This window comes from Ceratotherium simum, chromosome 4, assembly GCF_057802395.1.
Source record: "Ceratotherium simum simum isolate JZ-2026a chromosome 4, ASM5780239v1, whole genome shotgun sequence".
Taxonomy (NCBI): Eukaryota; Metazoa; Chordata; class Mammalia; order Perissodactyla; family Rhinocerotidae; genus Ceratotherium; species Ceratotherium simum.
Genome location: NC_141903.1, coordinates 85,573,551 through 85,587,898, shown reverse-complemented (window position 1 = coordinate 85,587,898; position 14,348 = coordinate 85,573,551). Strand labels below are relative to the sequence as shown.

At 37.5% G+C, this 14,348-nt stretch overlaps 1 protein-coding gene across 1 annotated transcript in view; it reads left to right on the top strand.

The window, feature by feature from the left end:
• MSH3 (mutS homolog 3) overlaps positions 1–14,348 on the top strand; it is a 170,769-nt gene that overhangs the window by 143,594 nt on the left and 12,827 nt on the right. Inside the window, exon 21 of the mRNA XM_087430101.1 lies at positions 13,316–13,502. Coding sequence (XP_087286227.1) covers positions 13,316–13,502 — 187 coding nt within the window. The remainder of the gene's footprint in view (positions 1–13,315; positions 13,503–14,348) is intronic.

Here is a 14,348-nt window from a genome sequence, read left to right as displayed (position 1 = left end):
AGAGATGTTGTAGGGTTAGAATTAACAGGCCTTGGCAACTACAATGGATGAAGAAAGATAGATGAAGGTCTAGAGACAAAGATTAAGGCATCAAGCCTAGGTGACCAAGAAAAGAGAATGGTGGTGCTTATTAGTAACACTGAGAAATTCAGGAGGAAGATCTGATTTCAGAAATAATCTTAACTTGTAAACTTGTGACATGTGGCCCAGCAATGAGGCTACATGATGAGATGGCCATTACATTTCCATGTCATAAGTAGAAACTATAGAGCTATTAGGAGACTTCAGCATTGGCCCAATAACGAGATCAAAACTCTATTGTGCTAAACACATATTTTTATTAAAATCATACTGTGCACCAGAGTTTTATGCTGGACATTAGGGATACAAAGCTGAATAAGACAATTTTACCTGCCCTCAAGGAACTCCAGTGTAGTAACGGAGATGGAGAAACAAATCATTACCATGCAATAAGATCATACACTGCTAAAGAAGTGTTTGTATATGTGCAGTTATGTCCTTGCTCATTCATTTATTCATATTTATCCTGCCATCTTCCAGAAAGGAATTAAGGCAACTTACAATAAATCCAAAACAGCACAAGTAAAAATGAGGTTGAGGGTTTAAAATGGAGCCAGGAATGAGGCTTAAAATATACATCTGATAATGACCAACACTTCTGTGGATAAGCCACAAATTTGTCTCAGAGATTTCCACAAAGATAAATTTGTTCAATTAGAATAGTTCACAGTACCCAGAAAACCAAACAAATTGCTTAAGAAAACTACTTTTTAAAAAAGTTTTTACTGTGTTAGACAACAAAAAGACTAGCTAGATGTATATAGTCGGTAATATCATACGGACTAGTTTTTCTTGGTTCATTTGGTTAGAGTTCATAAAACAAATGCTTGATTATGTTATTCTTGAGCCACAAGCTCCACTGAGACAGAAATTAAGCCTGTTCTGAACATGTTTGTGTCTTTTATACCTGGTGCATAGTAGGTGTGCAGTAAATATTTGTGGAAAGACTGACAATAAAAATTTTAATATAAATAAGGAAATAAGTAATATGTTGACAAAAGTACGTTCCTTGCTTCAGATTTCTGGGATCCCGCCAAAACATCCCCTGAGATTCAAATATCTAAAATAGTATGTTGGAACTTGACTGGGTTTTTCCACAGGACTCAAAAAGTCATCAAATTTCTATGTTGTATTTGGTCTTATAAAGAAAACATTTAAGTCTAGGTATAGACGGAATAAATTATCACTAACATACAGGTAAAGAGTAAAAGGTTAGTTTTCCGGGGCCACAAACATTGGTCTGTCCTGGCAACACTCAGTGCACCTGCTCTGTGGTTGCTGAGTAAGAGGAGATGTGGACTTCTGGCAAGTCCACATTAAGCTTGATCAATTGCTCAGTCTGTGGTGAATCTGGACTCCTGTCCATGAGATGGGAAGTCTCAGGCACATTTGAGTATCAGACCATGCTGGCAGTCAAACTCTCTGAGCTTCAGTTTCTTTCTCTGTATAAGTGGATACTTATGATACTTATGTTCTAAGGTTATTGTGTCGTTTAAATTAAATAATGCACATAAAACACTTAACCTAGGACCTGTCATGTAATAGTTGCTCAATAAATGTTAGTTATTTTAAATTCCATCTCCATGAAGCCTACCTTGACCATTTCATCCCACCACAATTTGTTTACTCTGAACTCTCAAAGTGCTACTTATTTGGACACTGAGTTATTTCATTATCTGTTTTAAGTTCATAGCTGGTTATTCCATGCCATCATGATATTGTATATTGTTTGATGGAAGGAACTCCACTCTGTTTTGTATCCCATACCCAACTCAGGATGCTAGCAGATATAGGTATTAATAATATAAGGTAAAGTTAATTGGAAATGAAATTATTTTCACCTTGTTGTGGAAGTTTTCATTAATCTGAAACACAGAGATATTGACCTCCTATATTGCAAGATTGTATCACAACCTTAAAACATTAATTAGCAAAAAAATCATTTGAGTCTGTTAAAAAAGAAATAAGTGGATTATAAAGACTTTAACACTGAAATATGGGACATTCTCCTATGCTTTGCCATTTGAGTAGCTACTGTTTTATGGACCTTCAGATCGTATTTATAAAAACAATCTGCCATGGGCCGTGAGTGTCCCTGAATGTCCTTACTGCGTATGCCAAGAAAGCGCCTGATTGCTCTCTACCTGGGCCCTTTCCCATTTATCAGGGTTGTGCTTGCAGCAAGCAACCTTGAGGGAAGAGGTAACATCTCCCCTCAAAGAGGAAGCTTGCTTCTGTTTGTTGTGCAAGCAGTGAATCCCCCAAGCTTGGTGTTCCTGTCTTGTAACGCTACCCACTGCATGCACAGCATCCATGGTATCCCTTTGCAATGCCCCTGTGGGACTTGACAAGTGATGCAAACCAACATGGGCAATAAAGTCCTTCATCTCTGACCCAGGGTTTGCATGTCTTCTGCCAGCGTCTGTGAAACGGTATTGGGCCAACTTGATGTAAACAGGGTAAAATCCCAGACTTCGCACAGTTCTGGATGGGTCAATAGGATTCTCTGTTCTCTTGCTAGTGTCTAGTGCCCCCACAATGTGAGTAGTTAGGCTATACGTGGGAAAGGATGGAGGCTTTAGAGCCAGAAAACTCAGATTTCAATACAAATTCACTGGTTTCCTTTCCATGAAAGGAAACTTCATCCTCTTAGGGCTTTGAAGAAGTATGGTGTCATGATTAAAAAAAGAAATCAGACATATTATACTTGGGTACAAATCCCGCTTTTGCCACTTAACAACTGTGACCTTTGCCAAATTAATTCTCAGTGTCTCAGTTTTTTCACCTGTAAGATGGTGATAATATTGCTTAGATCGTAGATGATTGTGAGAATTAAATAAAATTAAGTACATAGAGTGCCTAGCACATGGTAGGTACTCAGTAAATTTTAGTTTTCTTCATTCTAGAGTCTATGTCATTAGTATTTTGGATTTAAAAGTCTATCTTCATATATACGTTAGTATAGTACTCCCTTTTCTCAACTTAGCCTCAGTTTTTGCATCTATAAAATAAAAAGTTTGATAATACCAACTTCACAGGTTTTGAAGTGTTACTCAGGAAGTGGCTGACACGGAATGGGGCTCACTTGGAACATGAGCCTCCTCCTCTGTGCTGATGGCGTGATGGCATGCCTTTATCTCATGAATCAGGAGCAGCCTGAAGGAGCTGGATCAATTACCAGTCACTATGTAAAAGAGAAACTAAGCTTTAAACCTTACCAACACCAAATTCATGGTTTCAGTATAGTAGTATTCATTCTGAATTAACTCCTTCAAACCCATCAGTTTATTCAGCTACTTGGGCATACATTTTACAGTTACTTGCACTTGGTGGGCCCGTCCACAGGTAGTATTTCATGAAAGAATATTCTTGTTACAATAAATGACAAAAGAGCTGATTACAAAGCCTGGCATTCAGTATGACTCCACTTTTGTATGAAAAATTATGTATGTAAATATATGGAGAAATAACCATTTAGATAGAAGGCTGTATTCCAAAATATCCTGAGGGATATGGGATTATGGTGATTTTTTTCTTTTCCTTATGAATATTTTTTAAATTCTGAAATAAACATATAACAAAAGTACAACCTCCCCCGCCAAAAAATAAGGACAGTATCCGTGAAAATGAGATGTTTTATAGGAGTCTAGTGAAATGCTTATGTGACATTTTTCTCCAGGGCAAATTTCTCTTCCCTACTCTGTGGCATGGAATTTGGTGTTCTAAGCTTTATACCTTCCCAGGTACTTCAGCATATCAGACCTTACTTTTCCAAAAGTTTGTAACCCAGGCTATAAATAAACCTGGTTCTTCCTGCTTTAGGAGGTGTCTTATACAAGATTGGTGTCTTTAATTTTCGTAACAGAAACATTGCCGTTTGCACATCTAACATCTAAGACAGTGATTTTTTTTTTTTTTTTTTTTTTAGATTTTATTTATTCAGTTTTTTCCCCCCAAAGCCCCAGTAGATAGTTGTACGTCATAGGTTCACATCCTTCTAGTTGCTGTACGTGGGACTCGGCCTCGCGTTGGACGGAGAAGTGGTGCCTCGGGGCGCTCCCGGGATCCGAACCCGGGCCGCCAGCATCAGAGCGCGCGCACTTAACCGCTAAGCCACGGAGCCAGCCCTAAGACAGTGATTTTTAACCCTTAATGCACATTGGATTTTTTTGTGTATGTGAGGAAGATCGGCCCTGAGCTAACATCTGCCAATCCTCCTCTTTTTGCTGAGGAAGACTGGCCCTGGGCTAACATCCATGCCCATCTTCCTCCACTTTATATGGGACGCTGCCACAGCATGGCTTGACAAGCAGTGCGTCGGTGCGCGCCCGGGATCCGAACCGGCAAACCCCAGGCCGCCGCAGCTGAGTGCGCACACTTAACTGCTTGTGCCACCGGGCTGGCCCCCACTTGATTTTTTTTTAATGAAGCTTTTGAAAAATACTAATACCTGGACCCTCCCCTCAGAGGTTCTAAATTGGCCAGGGCGGGGTCTGAAAGTTGAATTTTACAAGTGTCCAGATGGTTTTGAAGTACATCTGAGATAGAGAAGCATTTCCCCAAGCCCTTTCTGGAGAGCTCAGTTGTTTAATTATAAAAGTAATAAATGCTTATTATGAAAACTATTTAACAGTATAACAGGATATAATGTGAAACTTTTGCCTTCTCTCCAGGTCAGCAATTATTTATGGTTCTTTGTATGGTTTCCACAAATTTTCCAGTAAATAATAAATCTTCTCTTTTTTAAATGGTATTATACTAAACATTATTATTATGTAGCTTGCTTTTATTTCCGAGTCTGTGAGGGACATATTTCTCTGTCAGTTTAGACAGGTTAGTCTCGTACCTTTTAATGGTCGCAGCGTATCTGCTGTGCAGTTTCCCTGGTCTCTGTGACCTCAGAGAGCTCCATCTGGGATGCACTGTCCAGCGTAGGGACCCTGTTCCCTGTCCAGTCCCCTGTCCTCGCCCTCTCCTCCTGTTACCGTTGGAAAGGAGTCTGCGTGGACCACATTCAATTATATCCCTAGGATCTTGACTAGGGTATGGTTTTCTATTAATCATATTATTTATTTATTATGAAATAATTCAGATGTATAATAATCCCCCATGTAGCTACCACCCTACTAAAGGGATAAAGTGTTGCCAGTATGACTGAACCCGTAATCCCCCCTAATCCTGTTCCCCTCCACCCCATCCAGAGTAACTGACTTCTTGACTCTGGTTTTCATCCCGTGCATTTCTCTATATTTTTACTGCACTGGTATGTTTTTTGAAATGATAAATAGAATTATTTGACATGCTTTTAAACTTTATATGTACCATATCACACTATGTATTCTTCTGCAAGTGATTTTTTCCCCCCTCAGTGTTATATTTATGAAATTCATCCATATGGACACATATAATTCTAGTTCACTCATTTTTCTCTAATTATGATATTCCATTGTATGCATATACCACAGTTTATCCATTTTCTTTGAGCGATGTTTAACATGATTCCAATTTGTTGCAAATGCAAACAGTACTGATACTTGTCTTACACATATCTCCTGTGCACATGAATGAGTTTTCTGAGTCTAGGCTTTATCTAGGAGCAGGAACGTGGAGTGTAAGGAATGTGCATCTTTCTTGTTCTTCAAGGGGGCTGGACCAGTTTAGATTACCACCAGCAGTGTGTAAAAGTTGGTCCTTGTGCTTTACAATTAAGTTAGAATAAGAAATACTCATTTGATGATGTTTCTGTGTATTCTCCAAAATTGCTCATAAGGATATTTTCATTTCTGTTACTTATATCTTTTAGATGAAATGCCATCTGATAAATCACTTTTTGTTTAATGCTAAGGAATTTTCTTCTCTTCATGTGCATGATGTGCCTGTTAACAAAAAGATTTCAAGTGAGTTGTTGGTGTTCCCTGACAAACTGCCAGGCCTCTCGTTAGCCAGTGGCTGCTTCCTCTTTCATTCCTTTTGTCTTGGCTGCCAAGGAGGCAAGAGCTAAATTCAAGGCTCAGGTGTAGAAACAAATGTGGTTTAGTTTTCCCCTTCTCTTCTCTCATGGAAGTATTTCTCTAGCGTGATTCTTTGGAATGGCTGCTCAGAATCAGAGATGCTTGTTAAAAATGCTGCTCTTTCTAAGGCCTGTTGCAGATGTATTATATTGGAATTTCCAGAGTGAGACCCCAGAATTAGCATTTTAGAAGCTTGTGCTAAATTTGCTGTCTCAAATTTGAGAATCTACATATGGCTTGTAATCTTAGTTTCATATTTATTGTAATTCACTATAAATATATTGTTATTTTAATCACTTCAAATCCTTTTTGTACTCAGTGGAAAAAATTAAAATATAGCTTTTGTATGCATAAAATTTGGCTCTAAAGTTTATCTTTAAATTGGTTATTTTTGTATTATGAATTGGACGTTTGCAATACAAGGTTTAAAGTCATGCCTTCCGTCAGTATTCGTTGAGTGCCTGCTCTGTGCTGTGTGCTGTGTGCTGTGCTGTGAGAAGGATAAATAAACGTGTGGGAAGGAGTGAACAGACAGGAGGCTCGAGGAGGCTTTCTTCTGCAAGTTATAACCTCATATGAACCTCTTCCTGAATAAGAAGCATTTTTCTTAAAGTAGAATTTTGGCAAACATATACATTTGGCTCTATTTGGTATATTTATATCAGTATAATGTGATATATGCACTCATCAGTGGAATATTTCTAGACACATATTTTCAAGGATCATTAGCATCTTTGAGTGCATCACTGAAACAAGGTCTATGGTTTATTATCCTGATAAATGCAAGCTTAAACCTCATTCAGCTCTTCAGACTCAGTAATTAAGTTTTAGAAAAGCAGTGAATTATTAAGTCTGGTTTAAAAAAAGCAGAACAATTGGCTTCTCTCAGCGTAATTTATTTCTATTTATGTCAACTAAATGTTGGTAGAAAGGAATATTTATATTATATTGCCCCTGGTTAATAATTTTTATGCCATGCTACCCAGGTAAACTCTCTTATGGCACCCGCTTCAGGAATGCTGTGTACTCAAAATGGCACCAGTGTGTTTATTTTGAGAGCGAATTGGAAGGTAATAGGCATTCAGATGCTTAAACTATTTTAAATGTTTGCTTTTGACTCTGTGGATGATAACTGATTTGTTTGCCCACTTTAGTTTGATTCATCAAATATTGATTGAGCACCTACCATGGAATATTTGTCCTCTATTAAATATATATATATTGGACAGAAAGAAAACATCTTGAATCAGTGCATATCTTCTACTTGGTAGTAAACACCAACACTAAAAACCACATGATAAGTGATATTTTACTAAATGAGTCGGCTGTTATGAATTTTATTGGCATCAGAAATGTTGCCTTATGAATGTCTCTGTGGTTTATTTAGCTCCTGTAGCTGTGTCTGGCAGACAGGAGATATCTCACTTCAACTTTTTGATGGGAAGTGGTTGTATGAATTTAATGCTTCCAGGTCACCTGAGGGTTTGGTTTAGTTTGGTTTGAAGTGCAGCTCCCAGGCATGTCCCCTGAATGCAGATCCCTGGAGATACCATTGTAATTGGTATGATGAAGGAGACCCTAGGACTCTATATTTAAGAACCTTGGCAGGTAACTCTGAAACATATCCAGATTTAGGAGCCATTGTTCAGTTTCAACTCGCGACATTTTACAAAAGGAAGAACAGAATCAGAGAGATAGTGATTGGCCTGAGGTCATAATGTGTGCTCAATTAAAAGGATGCATCCTCTGGTTGCGTTGGGTTCCCTCTGTTTAGTCTTATTAATTAATCTTACCCCTGATGACTGATTAATTTTATCCTTCCTTTGATGACCTTAATTACATATGGTTTTCACAGATAGAGTTAAGGTTGGGAAAGAGCATTTGCTCTGTTAATTATTTTCCTTTAAAAGTCTTGGAACTTTCCCACAGAGTGGACTAGTAGATGTCTTAGAGAGTGATTTGCCCAGTCAGCACATCTTGGGTTTCCTTTGATAGGAAAGTACACCCATGTCCTTCATAAGTGGCCTGCATGTGCTTTGTAGATGGTTCCGGTGAACATGGTTTCATGTGAGTCAGTACAAGTTTGGCATTTTCCTGGATTGCTGTCTTGATTCTTAACAATATTTCCATTGACGTTGAAAGATTGCTACAGTGGTTTTTATTTGGTAATATTAGCAGTTCAGTGTTAACGTTTTTATAAATTGACTTTAAATACTGTAGTGTGATCTGATTGCAACTGTTAGTAGAAACAATTATGCTAGAAAAAGAAATCTTTTTCTTGTCTATTATAATAATTTCATTGCTGCTAATAAAGTATTTTTGATATTGCTAGAAGAAAGTTGGTTATTTAACCTGGCAATTACCATCATTTTGCCTTATCTTAATGTAATGATACAATAGAGTATAAAGTGTCCTTAAATATATCATTTGTGATTTTTAAAAATAAAATTTGTTTTTCTAATTATATCATAATGCTTTTTCATTGCACAAAATTTAAAACTAAAGAAAAGCTAAAAAAGGAAAAAAATTTTAATTACCTGTAATTCCACCACCTGGAAATCCCTGTTGTTTAGGTATATGGCCTTCCAGGCTTTTTGTAAATGCACACATGTAGTGGTAAATCATTTGTGATTTTATTCCATTTCTGGATTAATGTTTGCATTTAATTAAGTGCAATACAGATGTACTACACGTTTTTTACGCCTTTTAAATACCATACGGTATCTACACATTTTTTTTTTCTTTTTGTGAGGAAGATTAACCCTGAGGTAACATCTGTTGCCAATCCCCCTCTTTTTACTGAGGAAGATTGGCCCCGGGCTAACATCCGTGCCCATCTTCCTCTACTTTATATGGAACGCCGCCGCAGCATGGCTTAACAAGTGGTGTGTCGTGTGCACCCATGATCCAAACCTGCGAACCCTGGGCCGCCGCCGCGGAGCACACGCACTTAACCGCTACGCCACTGGGCCGGCCCCTACACATCTTGTAATGATTGTTATTTGTTTGTGGCTTTTTCTCTTCTTGGACTTGAAATTTCTGGTTCTTTTCTTCCTTCCTTACCCCATCCTTCTCAAGAGTTAGAGTACTTTGTTATTTATGAGATAATTTTCCTTTTGTAAAATTTACATAAAATACAAAAAAAAACCCCAAAAAGCTTAGATACCCGTACTGGACAGAATTATGCAAAGTTTTTTAGCAAAGTGAAGTGAATAGAACTTCTTTATTTTCCAAAAGAAGGCAAAATAAGCTAACGTAAAAACCTCCCTACACAAAGCACTTAGAGGACAAATAGGGTCTGTTTCCACTTACACGAGGAACCTAGAATAGGCAAATTCATAGAGATGGAAAGTGAAATAGAGTTTACCAGGGCCTGGGGGAGGGGAGAATGGGGAGTTATTGTTTAATGGTTACAGAGTTTCTGTTTGGGATGATGAAGAAGTTCTGCTAATGGATAGTGGTGATGGCTATACAACATTGTGAATGTGCTTTAATACCACTGAATTATACAGCTAAAAAGTTAAAATGGTAAATATTCGTTATATGTACATATTTTACCACAATTTTTTTAAAAACACTTAAAGTATTTCAAAAAATCCTGATGCAATACAAATAATCATTGCCTCTATTTACCAATTTTGATATTTAAGCTCCAATTACTTATCATTCAATATGGAAAATCCTTTTTCCCCCGTTAATTGCAATATTTCTCCCCCATGCTAACGTTTTCCTTGCGTAAGGCCCAGAGATTGTGATTTGGAGAGACAGAGGCCCACCCCATTTGCTATAATTTAGAAACATCTGGAATGTTATCTTAAAATGTCAAAATCTCATAAAAACGAACTCTCATTCAAATTTTCATGAAAATGTTCTTGATTTTACAAACTGATTCAAAAAAGTAGTAAGTTCTTTTCTCCTTTACGCTTTATTGAGCTTGGTTGACCTATATAGGGGTTATAGGCGAGGAGAGAGTGGGGGGATTAGAAAGATTAGTCAGCCGCCACTCCTAAAAATATCAGAGGGATTTTTTTTTTCTTAATCACGTAACTGTAACCTGTCTACTCAGAGCAAACTCACTCTAAGATGAAACCTAAAGAATGCATTTTTCATTTTTCACTACATTGGAATATAAATATAGACAGAATGATAATAATGACATATGTTCTGGAATTACTTAAATCTCTAACATATTTTGACATTTGAAAAATTTCAGAATCATTGTCCAGTAGTATGTCTTGTAAATGCTTGATGAGTTATTAAAAAATTATAACTTTTTGTTAATTAATTTTTACCCTGCTTTGCTCCAAAATCTTATTTTAGGCAGTTTACTGCGATATATACAATAGAGCAGGTAATAAGAGGGTGAAGTGGTATCCAAAGACATTGGATCAAAAAGAAAAAAGGATAGAAACGTAAGATAAACGGTTGCCGTTTGTTATTATAAGGTGGTGTTCAGTTGTTTCCTAGTAACCAAGACAAAAAGGAAAATGTGTTTAATGATAAAATTCTGTGTCCATCAGAATCATATAAAGTCATTATATTGCTGAAATTTATTGGAAAAATAAACTATATTTCTTAAGAGAAGTTAACAGGAAATATTTTTTTTATCAATAGACAGTTCCCACAGTTACAAATGCACGCTTCCCCAGTGGTCTCTGTGACTGGCTAATGAGCCAGCATCTCTTCAGCATCTGCTGGGCAGCATTGCTGTGTTATCATCAGGTGCTGTGGAAGAATAGAACTGTAATAGAAAATGTGTTGACTCCTAATGCAGTGGCTTTCAAACTGTTCCACAGAGTGTTAAGAGGCCCCCACAGCCTCCTCTGGTCGGGGGAAGGGGGCCTAATAATGCTGGATTCTTGACCAAATCAGTGTTCCTTTTATCTCCTTTGCAGAGTGAGCTCTTTGTCAATTTCCTTTGAACAAAGGATTTAACAGCTAAAAAGATATTTGAAAACCACTGGCTTAATAGTAGAGTTAGGACCATTGCTTAATAAAAATGCATCCAAGATCCCCTGAAATCTGGCCTGGCCTCCTTAAGGACAGGAACCTTATAATACCATGAGGCACATTGGTACCATGTGTTTTTGCTATACACATGTTTTGCTGCCATGTATATAAAGCCACCCACCCACCTGTCCAGAGATTAAATTTCACTTATACTGCTTGGTATCTTTATGGTTTCTATTTGTACATTAAACTTTAAATCCATATAAATGTATTTTGGAATATGGTTTGAATAGGGACACATCTCTATTTTTTCTGAAATAACCAATTAGCTAGCACCATTTTTATTGATTAGACATTCATCTTTTCCCCGATTTGAAATCTCACCTTTGAATATCTTTCCCAAGAGCATTCTACAATTCCTGAAATTCCCAGTGAGAGCACTCTATTCCCGTAGTGTTTCTAGAAAGCACTTAAGTATAATACATAAACTATTGCATTAAGATCTTATCCCGTAAGAGTTTTTGTTATTCTTGGGCCGGCCCCATGGCTTAGCGGTTAAGTGTGTGCACTCCACTGCTGGCGGCCGGGGTTTGGATCCCGGGCGCGCACCGATGCACTGCTTCTCCGGCCATGCTGAGGCCGCGTCTCACATACAGCAACTAGAAGGATGTGCAGCTATGACATACAACTATCTACTGGGGCTTTGGGGTAAAAAGATAAATAAATAAATAAATAAAAATTAAAAAAAAAAAGAGCTTATGTTATTCTAATTCTTGAGAATCAAAGACCCCCAAGATATTTGCCGTATCAGGGTATTTTGTTATCAGCCAAAGATTTGTTCTTCTTGTCAGCTCACAACCTGTCAGGAATAGAAGCCAACAGTGTTAACTGGGGTCAGACTTCATGAGTCTGAAGAATTCAGAGTGGTTGCAGAGGTAGGAAAGTTGAATCTTCTTGCTTTGTGGTAGGGGAAATATTAGCAAAGCAAACATTGAAAATCGAGGTAAATAGTATTTGAACTTTAAAAAAGTAACCAGAATGCTTGTAAGTTAACAACATTTCAGAAATTATGTTTTGTAGTTATTGATTTTCAAATGGATAAAATTGACAGCATTTTGAGTAAAACCATATCAGCTTTTCGTAGATGTAGTTCATTACAGTTTCTGAATGCCACTGATGACTGGAGTGGTTCTCCTAGGGCTCCACAGTCTGTGGGGAAAACATTACGCTCCATCTCCCCTGCCCAGTCCAGGGCTCCAGCCACAGGGCGGGTAAGGCTCGATTTCAACATGAGTTTCTCTGGAAGTAAAAGGTCCATTATGCTGCTGTAGGTCACATGTGAATTGTTGCAGCAAAACTAAATTGATGAACATATTTTGCTGAGAAAATAGTTACCAGAATTTACAAAGCTAGATAGCAGGGCGAAAACCTGAATTCTAGGTTTTGCTATTAACTGCATGACCTTGAGTGAGTATTATCTTTTTTTTTCCAGGTCCCTTTTGTACTAAATAGGTGTTTTCCCAAATGTGTTCTGTAGACCATCATCATCACAAGGTGCTCCCGGAGAAGTTTTAGGGGTCCATGGTTAGACGAGTCAGAGAAGCGCTGTGTACTAGATCCCTCTCTAGGAAATGCACCATGTGCAGCAGAATAGGAAAACCTCTAAGAAGTCTTACAGGGACGAAACCCTTACATCTCTTAGACCCGTTTCTTGACATTTCTAAGAACTATGTTCCATAAATTCCACTTTAGAAACCTGTATTAATTGTCTGAGGTTATTAAACCTCTGTAAATGTAGTTCTAGTAAAATGTTTTATCTTATATAAATGAGTTTTTTCAACATGGTACTCTAATTCGAAATAACAGTGTGGAATCTTCTTAAGGAAATAGTGGGAAAAGCTTTTAATTGTACAATGTCCTAGTATTTGTGGATTTTAAAACCAGCGATGCAGAGAAGTGTTATTTTCCCCTGTGAGTACCAAAACTTTGGTTTGAAATGATTGGTCAGAAAAAGACAGAGATTTCTGAACTTTTTGAGAGCTCTGTCCAGTACCTCAGATTCTATCCAGAATGTTTCTACAGGGTGAAATTTGATGTTAGGCACTCTTTATATCCAACATATGTTTTATTTTATTTAATATAATTTCAGCTGTTATTGGCTCAAAGTGTATAGACCCTTAGGGATCTTTTATATTTATTGTTTATAAAATAATGCCTGGCTTCCTAATAATGAAGTTAAGAGGGAAATCAAGGTGTCTTCATCTTATTTGTAGGATGGGTGCTGCAGATAATATATATAAAGGGCGGAGTACATTTATGGAAGAACTGACTGACACAGCAGAAATAATAAGAAAAGCAACGTCACAGTCCCTGGTTATCTTGGATGAATTGGGAAGAGGGACGAGCACACATGATGGAATTGCCATTGCTTATGCTACACTTGAGCATTTTATTAGAGATGTAAGTACCTTGCATACCTTTGTGGACATGAATGGTACATACTATACAAACTGTTTTCCTGACCTCAGCTCCTAAATACTCAAAATTGTCTTTAATTGTTATAGTTGATCCTATTCCTGCAATTGATCATGCCAGTGCTATACCTTGAACTCAGATAGATTGGTCCTAAATAATGTCTGTAATTCTTTGATGTGTCTTCCTTTTGCTGAGGCAAAATAAACCGGGTCTGGTCAGTAGGAGAAAGGCCTCTCTGGCAGTATTTCCATGCAGAATGTGTTTTATTATCCTTGGCAAACTCTAAATCAAGAGCAGAGACCGTCCACCTACAAACCAATCCTTGAGAAAAGAACAAAAAGGAGATAGTGCCATATTTGCCCTGTGAAATACTTTTTTCAGCAATATCCTACAAGATCACAGTATAAGGTCTCTGATCTGATCTCTTTGTTTCTTTCTGTTTCAGTAACATCACTCCTTCAGTGCAGATCTCTCTTTTCAGAGTGCATTTATAAACATCTCAATGTGAAATTTTGTTTGGGTCAAACTTTCCATCCCTGTCATCTCCCTTAAAGTCTGCCCTTTATTTACTCTTTCTGTCTTTGTCCAATTTGGTCTCTTCTTTTCTCTCTCTCCGTCTCAGCACCTGCCCCTGAACCTTCCTTCTTCGGTTTTTCTTTTTCTGTTTTGTTCTCCACGTTTTACTCTTTTCTTTGTCTCTGTGTCTTCCTCCCATTTTCATTTCTTTCATGTCTTCCTTTTCCCATTTTCCTCCCATTTCATTTTCATTTCTTCTTTTCTTCCTTAAATAGCCAGTAAAAGCATATTTTTTACTTATATTTCTTTGAAAAA